Here is a 12856-nt window from a genome sequence, read left to right as displayed (position 1 = left end):
TGGAAACCAACCTGTAGGCCTTAACAGAGGAAAGTCTGTTAAGAGGAAACGCAGGTGTGCTTATGTTACCCGGAACGCCGAGTGATGCTGGGACAGACAGCTTTGCCTGCAAAGTGAAAAGAAACTGTGTCAGGGACAGAGATGCAACAATTTAGCTGATCTTACAAGAAGCTAGTTCTCTGTTGGAATCCTTGTTGAATTTAAAGCTTCTTTTCCTAAAACAAATCTCATGAAGGATGGCTGCAGTTTCATTACCCTCTCTTGCAGGGAATTCTTAGCACAGCTGTCCTTCTAGTCCCCACATACCCACACACATGCTGTTGCCCTTCAAGGCACTTAAAAAAGATGGCCTCATAAAGGGAATCTTATAAATATTTACACTGCATTTCTATATTTAGGAGTATCACTTCTTCAAAAGCAACAAGATTGTGCTAAAATAATTTTATTTGAAAATCTGTGAGGAAAAGTAAACAGCAGTAAATAGAAGCCCACAGAGTCAGCTACAAGATTATCTGAAATTACATATATAATACTGAAACATGGTAATGCGGAAATCAAAGTTGTTTGAGACCGCCACTGAAGCTGCAATTTCTTAAACTGAAAAACAGCAGGGTGTAAATGTGTTATAATCCTGTAAACTAAGGACTAGAGCCAGACTCTGCTTTTCATTGACGCTGGCACAAATCCAGCATAATTCCACTGATATTAGTGGTGTAACTAGAAGCAAATTTTGCCTTCAGAAGGCAAGATACGCAATTTCATTTCAGCAGATAAAAAGATGCCGGCTGGAGAGCTGTGAAAGTGGAAGTATTAGTTTTGTTTTAGTGGCCTCAGGAGAAATTCACTTAATAGTTTTGGGCAATGCAAAGCTTTGAAAACCTGAATGTTTAGATGCCTTCTGAGAACTCTTGAGAGACATGCAAGTGTCAACGTGCTACTATTTGTCAGCTCTTTTAATACTGAAAAAAAATCAAAAGATACCTACATGTTATTTTGCCTGGTAACATGTTTGTCACACAATGGAGGTACTTACACATGTAAGAACTGTGTATGGAGGATCACAGAGGTACTTATATATGATGTGAACCTACTGCATTCAAATAAACCCACTGAAGTTAGTACAATTATTAATGACAAGGATAGGCTTGGGTGTGAGAGTTTGTGGGCTTGGTTAATAATAAGAAAAAAAAAGGAGTAAAATTTCAGGAAAGTGCACACTAAATACATTTCCGTAACTATGGAACTGCAACTCTTACAAGGGTATCTTGTAGACTCTAGTATGCATTTTTTATTCCTACTGCTAGAATACCATGTAGTTGTAAGTGTTTGTAATAATTTCCAAGAAATGATCCTTCTTAAAAAAAAAAAAAAAGAAGAAGAAGAAAAAAAAGAGTGGATTTCTCTAAGAAAACCAAACTCAGGGAGCAGCATCGTCATCCTGTGTGAAGACAGTCAGGCCCAGGGGTGTGAATTAACGCTACATCTGTCCGAACCCTTCCGGCTTTTGCAGCTCACCTCCCAGGCAGTGCTGCCAAGCCGCTGGGCGAGTACGGCGACTTCCAGCGCGCTGAGAAACCCTGCACCGCCGCGCCCGGGCACTGCCAGCAGCCCCCCGACCGATCCCGTCAGGGCAACACCGACGAGTTTCGCCTAGAAAGGGGCCCCGCGGCGCACCGCACAGTGAATAAACACCGCGGTAATGCCGGCGGAGGGGCACCCCGGCGCGGCGCACACGACGGCCGCGCAGCGGCACCGGCACCGGCACCGGCACCCGTTCCCTCGCGCCCCCCTGCCCCACCCGCAACGGCCAGTCGCGCGGCCCCGCCCCCCCCGCCGGAGCGCCCGCCCCGCCCCGCGGCGGCGCCCGCCCCGCCCCGCCGCCCCAGAGCGGGGCTCCCGGCCGCCGCCGAGGGCGGCACCTGTCGCCGCCCCGCTCCCGCGGTGCCTGCCCGGCCCTGTCCTCCCCGCAGGCAGTAGCGCGGCACCGAGCAAATCCCCTTTTCCTTTTTTTGTTCCGTTCTGTTCTGTTCTGCCAGCGCCGGGAAGGCCCGCGCCGCGCCCTGCCGTCCCTACGGGCCCGCGTGCGAGCTCGCTGCTCCACGCCCCGGTGCCGCCAGCGGCCCGCGCGGCTGTTCCCGACCTCGACGCCGTAACTCGGGGGAGGAGGGAGGTCCGGCCCGGCCCGGGGAGACCCACCTTGTCCCGCTTTTGCCGGGGCGCTACGCTGCCCTTTTTCGGGGCCGGTGTGTGTGTGTGTGTCTCGGGGGGGGGGGCACCGCTCCCCGCTGCCCTCCCGGCTCCACCCGCCCCGGTACGGAGGGGACAGAGAAGCCCCAGCCCTCGCTCCCGGCCACCTCGTGCCCTGGGAGCGGGGGCCGGGCGCGCGCACGCGCCGCGCGCGCGGGTAGGGGTGGGCGGCGCGCGCAGGCGCGGTGCAGAGCCGCGGGCCCGCCCGCCCGCTCCTTTCTCTGCGCTCGCCCGCTCGCTCACTCCCTCCCGCCCCCGCCCCGGCCCGTTCCCGGCCCGCAGCCGCGCTCGCTCTCGCTCGCTGGCTGGGCGGGGGGCGGGGTGAGAGCGTGGGGCCGCGTCCCCGCGGGAGCCGCTCCCCTCGCGGCCGCAGCGCGATGAGGCAGCCGCGCCGGGGCCCTGCGGAGCTGCCCTGAGCGCCCAGCCCCCGCCCAGCCGGGTATTGTTCGGCGCCCGTCGCCGCCGGGGAAGTTCTCCGCGCGTCCCGGCTCCGCTCCCGCCGGGGCGGGGCGCGTTGCGGCGCGGCCGGCGGGGGGGGGTCCCGGCCTCTTCGTCGCCTCCTCCCCGACGTGTGGCGGCCGCGGGGGGAGGAGGGGGCGAGGCTCAACATGATGGCGGCCGAGCCTGGGGGTGAGGAGAGCGGCTCGGCCGCCTCCGGCGGGACGGCGGGAGCCGGCGGCGGCAGAGCGGAGCCGGGGCACTACTCCGCCCTGTGCCGCGGCAGGGCGCCGGCGCCGCAGGGCTGCTTCCCGGCGGGCTCCGGCGGCGGCAGCCCGGGCGCCGGCCCCCCGGGCGGCCCGGCTTTGTGCTCGGCGCTGGGGCTCCTGGCGCTCGGCTCGGGCCCTGCCCCGCCGGCGTGCGGCGGCGGCGCCCTGGCCGCAGCCGGCCCGGGCCAGGGGCCGGAGGCGGCCCGGGGGGCGCCGCCGCCAGAGCCCGGCTCCACCGTCTTCCCCCCGCTGCCGCCGCCGCCGCAGCCGCCCCCCGTGGCCGGGGGGCTGGGGACCGTGGACGAAGGCGACTCGCTGGACGGGCCGGAGTACGAGGAGGAGGAGGTGGCCATCCCGCTCAACGCGCCCCCCACGAACCAGTGAGTAGCAGCGCGCCGCCACGCCCGGCCCGGCCCGGCCGCCGGGGCCCGCCGGGAGGAGCGCGGGGTCCGCGCCCCGCTGCCGCCGGGGGCCGGGGCGGCGGTGACAGGAGGCGGGGTGCTTGGAGGGGGGTGCTCTGACCCCAGCGAGGGTCGGCTCCTGGCTTAGGGGGAAAAAAAATTAAAAACGGCCCTGCGATGTAGCTGAGTTAGCTTTTGCAAGTTTCGATGCTAACAACACTGCGAACTGCCAGAAAGAGTGAGGTTTTCCTGACTACGACTGAACTACCTGTTGGGGAGACTCTCTCAGTTTCTAGTAGCACAGTAATCTTTCTCGGAAGAGTAGTAAACATTCATTTTAAAACCTAAACCAAATAAAGGGTTATCCATTGCTTTTTTAAAAAACCCTATACTGAGTAGTTTTTATATTGCTTTTTTATTAAGAAAAACGAACCATGTTTAGCTTTCCCACTTCAGATACAAACATAAGTAATATAACATGCATTTTTTTATTCAAGCAGTCTTGAGACATGAATGTAAAGTGGACATAACTATTTCTATATGTTAAAGTATTAGTGGAGAGGCTTTTCTTCTAAATAATGCCTAACTTTTGCTGCTTTGCTGCTCAATTGGCTTTAAAGAAAGTTATTTTTAATTAGGCTATGTTTGGAGAGAAGAGGTAGTTGGGAAAAAAAAAGAACTGTAAATCTTCAGTAAGATTTTATACTTATCCTTCTATTCGACTAATCGGGATTCCTCCAGTGCTGGTAATACCTCGCACTAGAGGCAGAGCAATTCTGTGTTTATATTTTGTGAAATATAAGATCAGATAATGTTATATGGAGTTCATGTAATTAGTGAGTACTCTAAACACAACCTTTGGATTTAACAATGAACTAACTGTAGGAAGTCTGCAGGTTTACATGAAGCAGTTGCAAGGATTGTATTAGAACAGAAAATAGCCCTCAAGCAGGTACCTTATTCTCCCCAAACTGAAATTGTTTCAAAGACTTAAGTTGCTTATGTTGGTATCTACAAATGTATTATTCCTGAAGTTATAGTAAGCATAGTGGATAACTTAGGGTTTCAAGATTCAGGATTGCAGATGTATCCAAGGCATAAGGTCAGAAAGTTCATCTGAAAACCGCTCTGAATTTGGGTTCATTTTTACGTGTTCTCATACCTGAAATAATGCAAACATTAACTCTGATGTCTGATTTGTTTCCAGTAATTCAGGGGCCACTGCAGTTGTATGGAGTTGTATGTATAAACTGTAATATTCTTTTTTTAATTAATCTCTCTCACCTTGACAGACTTTCTAGAAATCATTTCCTCGTTTAATTTCTTGACTTTTTATGGAAGTTTGTAAAGATTGAGACCTTGTTTTGTGAAGACAGCGTTTGAATAGTCTTGAACTTCTACGTTTCCCTGAGGAGCTAGAAATATAATTAGGCAGTTTAGACAAAGGATGAGGAGGGACATAGAAGCACAGAAAAGTGAAGTTACTTCTTCAATATTGCTTATCAAGTGAGACACAGAATTCTGGTCTTCTGGTTTTCTCTCTGGAAGTTCAGACTGCTCTTTCTGTTAGAACTGGTTATGATGTTTCTCCAAGGGTAAGTAATTTTTTTTTCCTGAAAATATTTTTAGAAAGTGGGGTAGTTATTTGGAGTAATTATTTATGAACAATTACATATTTGATAGCAAATAAGCTTTACCACTTCTACAAATCTAAGCAGATTTTTCTGTCAAAATATTGTAACTCATATCCTAACGTGATTTTTAATTTTCACAAGAGAGGATATAAAAGTTCTGACAAAAAGTACATCATCAGGGGAAGACTTCAAAGGTCCTGATTTCTTTGTATTGGTCAGTAAGGTTACTCACATTATTAAAAGGGATGTTGAAGTCCTTGCAGGACCAGGGCATAACTGTGTAGTTGAGAATCTTGAAGATTCTTTATATAAAAACATCCAAGTAATCAAATTTATTAGAAAAATTGGTTTAGCAACTTATACCTCTGTCTACTTCAAAGTGTTTTCTTCTTTGTAAATTTTTCCTTTTTTCGTGACTGTTCCACAGAAATGGTAGGCTGACCGATTTAAAAATAATCAGAAAGCTTTTTTGTCTTTCATGTGTCTGTTTTATACAAAATCAGTTTTTACCGTTCTTGGTTAAGTGATTTAAATTGGCCATATGTTGATAGTAAATTGTATCCTTTCAGTCCTGCTGTTTTATTTTGGAAGGGTCCTTTCTTTATAGTCATACCATCTGCTCTTGTGGCATTGAACTGTTGATTTATTACCAAAACAAAGAGCAATATTATCTATCATCTTAAAATTATAAGGAAAAGTCCAGTGTGAGTCTCTAAGAACAGTTATTGAATTTGTAATTTAAACCTAGCTTAAATTTCTCTGGTTGAATGTAATTACAAAACTGCTATTCCATTTGTTTAAATATGACTGGCAGCTCCACCCTTTCCCACTTCCTCCTAATTCATTCAGTTTTTATAGGAAGCACACATGGTGTGCTTGATGGATAATTCTACGGTTCTGTCAAATGGTTCTTTCTTTGTCTTACTTGTTTATCATGTACGGCTCTTCGCTCCTGGCTCTGCTTTATGTGATAAAGACATATGGATAAAAATGAAAAGACATTATTTCTTATATAACTACTCACTAGGGCTTTTTTGCCTTCCCTTGGACAAGAATCACATTTCAAGACTTACTGAATTTGTGGTTACTGACTCCAAACAAAACTATCTGATAAAAGATGCTGAACTATCTGATAAAAGATGCTGTTAGTGTTTTCTAGTTCATATTCTTTATCACTTTTCCATTTCCTAACTCACACTTTGCAAATATTAAAAAAAGAGAAAATGAAGTCTAAAACCTGAGTGAATTCCTAGGTTGCAAGCTGTAGGCAATAAATTCTCATAGACCAAGCTTTTTGTATAAATGAGTTTTTAAATACCGTATAGCTGGCATAATAATTTTCCCAGTAACTAACCTGAAGACATGGGAAGTGAAGCAGATGCAAGTTCTGCACTTCCCATCAGGATGCTGTAAATATAGTTTGTTCAGAGTCAGGATGTGTTGGTCTTCGTTAGCAACCACCTAATATACTTAATTTCCTCTTCTCTTTTCCAAGTACCTAAGGAAGAGGAGAATGTATCTTCTCTTAGTATGTTTTCTTTAATTTTCTATGAGTGGGAGGAGATTGTCAGTATTTAACAGATTCCCTTTAGTCAAAAAAATCAAAATCCCGAAGTAGGATTGATTTCTGTCTTCCCTGATTCTGTGTGAAACTGTCTTAAGGCTTGTCTCTTGTGTGTGGTGTTTTTGGTGTTTTTTTTTTTTTTTCCAGGAGTGTATAACTAGCATGTTTATGCTGTAGCTTAATGTTGTGTGGGAGGCATAGGATGTTAGGGGATGGAGTGGGCAATTCTGTGTTTGTTTTGGTCTTTTTTTCCTCTTCTGACCATTCTGCCCCACCTGCAAAGCTCACTGAAAAGGGCTGATGGCAGTCCAAAACGGTATTATGGAAATGTCTTCAACATTAGTGAATGAATGCTACTTAATTTAGTAGTAAACCAATGATGTGTGGAATAGCATAGCTATTTATGTACTTAACTAAAAATCTTAAACTGACAAGGTTATTGCAGATCTTAGTCTTGCAATAAGATGGCAGAAGCTGTTCTGGTACATTACAATGAAATTCACATTTTTCATATAGTGTTCTTTAAGCAGTGATTATCAGTTTGAAATGGTAATCAGTCAAAATTGAAAGCTATCAACCTTACAGAATGAAACAGGTTGTCAAAATACTGTCTTGTTAAAACAAAATCTTACCCAAAGCAGGTGTATTCGTACTGCCACTCATGGTATCTGTTGAGGCAACATACTAGTGAGAAAAAGAGCTGAAGATGGAGAGCAGGGTAGAGAAACATTAAATAAAGGTGGCTTGAGTGAATGTGGAATACTCTTTCTCTCTGAATGCAGTGTGAAGTTCTTGTTTCTTCAGATGCATTTGTCAGAGATAGCAAGTCTGGAGTTCAACAGCAGCTGTTTCTTTCAGAAGCCAGAATGAAAAGGATTTTTTTTTCCTGGAAGTGTGTATTTTTACAGTAATTGTTGAAGCTTGTACTCAGTACTGATGAATAAATGTGTTGCACTGAATATTGAGGATTGCCATGTTTTTCTGGATTCTGTATAAGCAATAATAACAAAATGTGATGTAATATGGTTTTTAGTGTGAAGTTCTCTTCTGTTTGGCAGTTAATGTGGTTAGCAGGTAAACTTTTTAGATAATTTCTTTGCCAGTGGCTTGTTTAAGTGTGGAGGGAAGATGAAGGGAAGCACCTTATTTTTTTGAAGGTGATGGTTGGTGTATTGATTTGTCTGGATTTTATAATTTGTGTACTTACAAAATAGTTGTTTATAAATCTATTCTTGGTTCTTGTGGTTAGGAGCAGCAGAACAAAATTGTATGTGACACTATATAGGAAGTGAAGGAGTAAGTAGACCGAACATGCTAGGTACATGTATTAATGGAACTTTCAGATTAAGAAAAACAAAAGTAGAACAGCATTTGATGCTGGGATAAGTTTGAAGAGGAATTTACAATGTTTTAGTCAGTACTTCTAATTAACAGAGGCTCTTGACCTCTACTTTATCAAGTTTTTATTTCATATTGTATCTTATCTCCCAGAACGTTCATCTGGGGCTTAGGCACTTCATCGATTGGCCCGTTCTATTGAGAAGCATAATATCATGCTGTATTTATTCATGTTTTGTTTGATGGCTGGAGTGTGGGGAGGAACACTAGTTTTCCCATTAGGTGGCATGGGTGTCTTCAGTGTAGGAGCCCATCTGTTCATTCAGCCATGAATTCTTATGATTCCTGCAGTAGTTTTCCAGTTTCCCCTGTTTCTTCGTTTCTTCTTTAAAAAAGATATCTTGATAGCTATCTCACTGGTGGGCACAACAAGAGGAAGGAGAAGGTATCTTGTCTTAACGTTGCCATTGTGTTGTCTGGAAGCATTGCAACAGAACAGAATCCTGTATTTTTCTGTGTTCCTCTAGAATGTGGTCAGCACCAATAAAATGTTACCAGTGCTTGACAGGTTCCCTCTACTGTTCTGTGTATTTGCAGGCAGTCTTAACAAATCTTTCCTATTTTTATGCAAAACATCTGCTCTATCAGTCTGGAACAGAAGAACGTTTCTGTTCTTGCTTGTATCTGTCTATAAATTCTGTTTTGTATATTTATAAATATACTGTTTATAGTTGAGAATCATTATTAGGGAGCCTATTTACTGAAACATATCACTTGAAGTAGTCTGGAGCAGTAGCTAATAGCAAGGGCTTTAAAAGGAAGTGCAAGAAACTCTGGGGTAGGTAAATAGAGTATTTAATTTTTTTCCCTTCCAAATTTTCTGCTATAAAGGCTCAAGAATTTGCCTTTTTTCTTTCTAAGGTAGCTAACAGTGCTACTTAAATATTTCATCATTTTGTAATGTGTACTGTGGGGTTTTTTTTAGCATTATCTTTCTATTAGAATTATTAATGTATACAAACTGATGTTTCTAAATAAGCCTGTAAGCTTCTGGTAGCATCTGAGGGAAGGAGTGTCTAGATTTCCAGGACACTTGGTGTGCTCAGTTCTGATAGGTAAGGAGTTTGTTTTTTGTGGTGATCAGGTTCTAAGAAATTCATTCTCATCTTAATCTTAAATTTTCAATGTTTTCAGCAGCTTCTGGTGAGCTTTCTCACATAGAATCAAATCTTTTGGTTATGGGTTCTTTCTTTCTTTTATCTCAGTATAAAGTTTCCCCATGTTGGAGTGTCTTTATTAATACCGAGATCTTCTAGCTATATGTAATTGTGTTTAAAGAAACTGAGGATGCAACCACATGCATACTTAACGTCTTAGTTCGCTGTTAAGGAATCCTGTCACTGTCTCACCAGGGGTGGGTATATGATTTTCTCTTGTTCGTAGCTGCTTACAGACACTTGGACAAGGGCTTCTTTTATGAACTTGCCATTGCAGAGTACATTGCTTTCTTTTCTGGAGTAGTTTGCAGAAGCCATGAGGTTAATGGTGCATCTAGATTTAGCCAACATTTGGTAATCAGCTCAGGAGTCATATGGTGATTTTGTGTAGATTTGTGTAAGCGTTTTTTCTGAAAAGTTTGGTCTCTAGTTTTGTGGGTGGTTATTTTAAGTCCACCTATTTTCTGTAAATAATGCGTATTTATATAAATGTTCACCCTCTGCATTACACACACAAAAGGATATTCTGTCTGTAGCTTACTCAGGATTTGTAAGGTTGTTTCATAGATGAGTTTTATATATAGAAAAATTTGGTAAAATTTAAGAGGAACAATAAATCAATTCTTTTTCCATCTCTCCATCAGTTAGTAAATAACATTGGAGATTTGCAAGATGCAAGCTTGAATATGGGCATAGTCTACAAGGTTAAGGAATGGATTGTGTTATTTTGTTCAAACCATAGCCAAATTCAAATTTCTACATCTTTTTGTTTGTTTTCTTTCTCTTACAAAGATATATGTATTTTTGGAGCATTTGTGGAAAATTTTTTGTTGTTTTTTCTACTCCTTGGCAATCTCAAGAAATGTCTTTATTATAGAGGTTTTGTTTGATACATTCTGGTTCTGACGGATAATCACCTGCTTCCGTATTCAAGTTTAGAAATAGTTCTTATATATATACAATTAATAGAATTGTTAGGTTGCAAGTGGTTCAAAGCAAGCATTATGAGTTGGATAGGTTACAGGTTTCTTTTACTCAGTGTGTATAATGCATTGTACTCCATGGGTCTCCCCCCTCACCCCCCGCCCCCCATGGATTCTATTGTCTGTGGGAAGCATTGGGCATCTATCAATTTAGGCATTATTGCTGTCTTTGATTTTAGTGTTTAAATCTCAAGCTTCCCAGGTTTTCTCATTAGAGCAGCTCTACTCCACTGTTGAGAAGCACTTCACTAGTGAGGCACTCCGGTGTGAAAGGTGAGGTGAGAGTGGAGCACATGATAAAAACCTGTGCATGATTAGTTTGAGCTCTAATCCAGAGCTGTGCTGCTGATGGGGAGGTAAAAGCAGAGATTGATATGGAGTGAGGTTCAGTCCTGGAGAGGCAGAGACTTCCTATTTCAGATTTCAGTCCCTTGAATGAGCATGTTGGTTCTGATGAGCAAAGCTGACCTAGTGGGTAAAACAGTAAAAGGATAAGGAGAGAGTCCAAGAAGGCTGGAAGTAGGAGAGGATGAGGTACAAAGAGGAAGAAGAAAGTTATGGAGCCACTGGTACTTCTAATGAAATTAATGGCAGACAAGGTGAATAACATTTTAGAAATTCCTTAACTATTGCCAAAGAAAATCTGCTGATTTGCACAACAGTATTAACATTGTTTCCTTAGGAGCATTACTCCTAGTTTAAACAGATAAAGGCATATCTTTGACCTGAGGACACAAGAATGAAACATGTAAGAATGGGATGCTTCTTGATGAAAACTTTAATGAGTTCCAGAATTCATTTCCTAAGCTGAGCTTTCAGTAAGAAAATGTGAGCTGTTTTGAGAGCTATTTTTCAGCCTATTTAGCTCTACTTTGTCTATTTATTGATGTTTTTTAAAAAATGAGGAGATAGCAATCAGTGTTCTTTTTTTTAGCAAATATATATCACATAGGATTGGAAGAAATCTTCTGAGTCACTAAGTTTGGTATTGTCCTGTGGCACACCTCTACATCTGCTTTAATGCTTATTATGCTGTTTGTCCTTAGAACTGTTGAAGCTCTTAGAATCTTGCTTTCTTTAATAAAAATTGTTTAAGTGTATTGCCTTTTGAATGTACACTAATCTCACCTTTCCATCCTTGTTTGGTCCTTTTATTAAGATTTATTTTTTTGGTTGTTCAAGTTCACAGCTGGTGTATGTTCTGCTGGCAATGTTTTAATGGCTTCTTTTGGTAGTGCATGCAGCTCCCACAGTTAATGGCTTGGCATAGCTGGGATACCAAGGAATGCCTATATGAATGACTTTCCATTTTAGTTGGCTCATTCCTAATTTGTTTTTCTTCATACTGTTTCTATTGTATTTAAAACGGGTAACTGAGAAAAGCAGGCTTATTCTTCATTAGGCTTACATTTGCTGTGTATGCTTACTTAGATGCTTAGGGTTCCAAAAAAATTAAGAAAAAAAAATCCCAAGAGAGTATGAAACACTTAATTTCATGCTTACCACACAAAGGATGCTTACTCGGCCTTTTTGGTCCCTTTCCCCCTCTTTAGTTTTGAGTTAGTCTGAACTCTCTTGCTTCATTATCTTATACATGCATCCAGTGTAGAAGTTAGAATGTGTTTGCAGAGCTTTTTCTGGCAGGAGTTTCTTTGTGATGTGGAGAACTGCAAATACCTGGTCAACTGATAACTACTGAATGGTGACTAACAAGATGGAGGAAGGCAATGAATTCAGTTAAGCCCAAGTGAAACTTACTTTAATTTATTTCTTACAAATAATATGCATAAAGGAAGTAGTGCCATCTTACACAGTATCTGCATAAATCTAATAAGATGGGGAACAAGGTGTTAAAAGGCATAATTTGGATAAGACTTGGTAAAAACTAAGAATGTAGTTAACATTTTAGGTTGAGAGAAACTAGAAAGGCTAAAATGAAACTTGAAGAGTGATATGAGCATCAAGTCTTTTGCCGTTTATCAGAAAGTGAAGTCTTGAGAGGAGATTGTGGGTGTTAAGAGTAAAAAGAAATGAAGATACAGGATTTTTTTTCTCCCCTGTCTTCATGAAGCTGTACTTGAGATTTCTGCATGTCATTTGGAATTTAAAGCTTTCCTAGTTTAAGGTAATTATATCTTTGTTCCCTTTTGCTTCTAATGGGAGTAGAGCTCACGTAGCCTCAAGAAATATTAATAATCTGTACTGTGTGAAAGGTGTAAAAGTGGTAATTGAATTGCTAGGTAGGGCGCTCTGACCATGTCTCCTGGAAGCTCTCCATTCTTCTGTTGAGTTTCACTGAAGCAGCCACACATGGCTAAGGAGAAGAGCTTTGAGTGAAATGAATATGGCATTTGATGATGGATTTTTTTTTTTCTGTGCACTATAATTTATTTCTGGGAACGGGGAGGTCTGCAAACTGTTATCAACATTTCTAAGTTGCTGGAAAACATTTTTCTTCCCCTCCTTTGCCTTTTCTTTCATCTTTCCTCCCTGGCCTATCGTATTCCTAAGTTAAAACTGCAGCATACTGTAAAAAGCAAAATCCTTTAGTGGAACAATGAATCTTCCTAGTATTTGCTTTTCCGATGTGTAAAAAGGAAATATGTAAATAAAAATTTGGTTGAACCACTTGATATGACACACAGTCGCTGCTGCCTCCTTCCAGATGGTAAATCCAGTATTTGCTACCTCTTTGGGAACAGCCTGTGCATCTCATGAACCTCCTGGTGCTTCCAGGTTGGGACCAAGTGTCCTGTATTCATACC

General features: G+C 43.0%; 1 protein-coding gene and 1 long non-coding RNA gene across 8 annotated transcripts in view; one reads left to right on the top strand and one right to left on the bottom strand.

The window, feature by feature from the left end:
• Window positions 1-2435, bottom strand: part of LOC135324393 (uncharacterized) — a 43232-nt gene extending 40797 nt beyond the window's left edge. For 2 of the 6 annotated variants that reach the window (XR_010385745.1, XR_010385747.1), the window contains exons 1-2: window positions 2197-2434; window positions 12-106 (exon numbers count right to left, since the gene is read on the bottom strand). This is a non-coding gene — a long non-coding RNA (uncharacterized LOC135324393). Of the gene's footprint in view, window positions 1-11; window positions 107-1515; window positions 1536-2196 lie in introns of those variants that run through there. The other 4 variants (XR_010385743.1, XR_010385746.1, XR_010385748.1 and 1 more) reach the window with 3 other exon arrangements.
• A 105-nt stretch (window positions 2436-2540) lies between these two features.
• LOC112992043 (ras GTPase-activating protein 1) overlaps window positions 2541-12856 on the top strand; it is a 63600-nt gene continuing 53284 nt past the window's right edge. Inside the window, exon 1 of one of the 2 annotated variants that reach the window (XM_064500486.1) lies at window positions 2541-3334. In XM_064500486.1, the coding sequence (XP_064356556.1) occupies window positions 2856-3334 (479 nt within the window). In that variant the 5' untranslated portion in view covers window positions 2541-2855. The remainder of the gene's footprint in view (window positions 3335-12856) is intronic. The other variant, XM_064500487.1, reaches the window with a different exon arrangement.

The sequence above is a fragment of the Dromaius novaehollandiae genome, chromosome W (genome assembly GCF_036370855.1).
Source record: "Dromaius novaehollandiae isolate bDroNov1 chromosome W, bDroNov1.hap1, whole genome shotgun sequence".
In the NCBI taxonomy this organism is placed as follows: domain Eukaryota; kingdom Metazoa; phylum Chordata; class Aves; order Casuariiformes; family Dromaiidae; genus Dromaius; species Dromaius novaehollandiae.
Note: the sequence above shows the minus strand (reverse complement) of the source record. Positions and strands in the feature narration are given on the sequence as shown.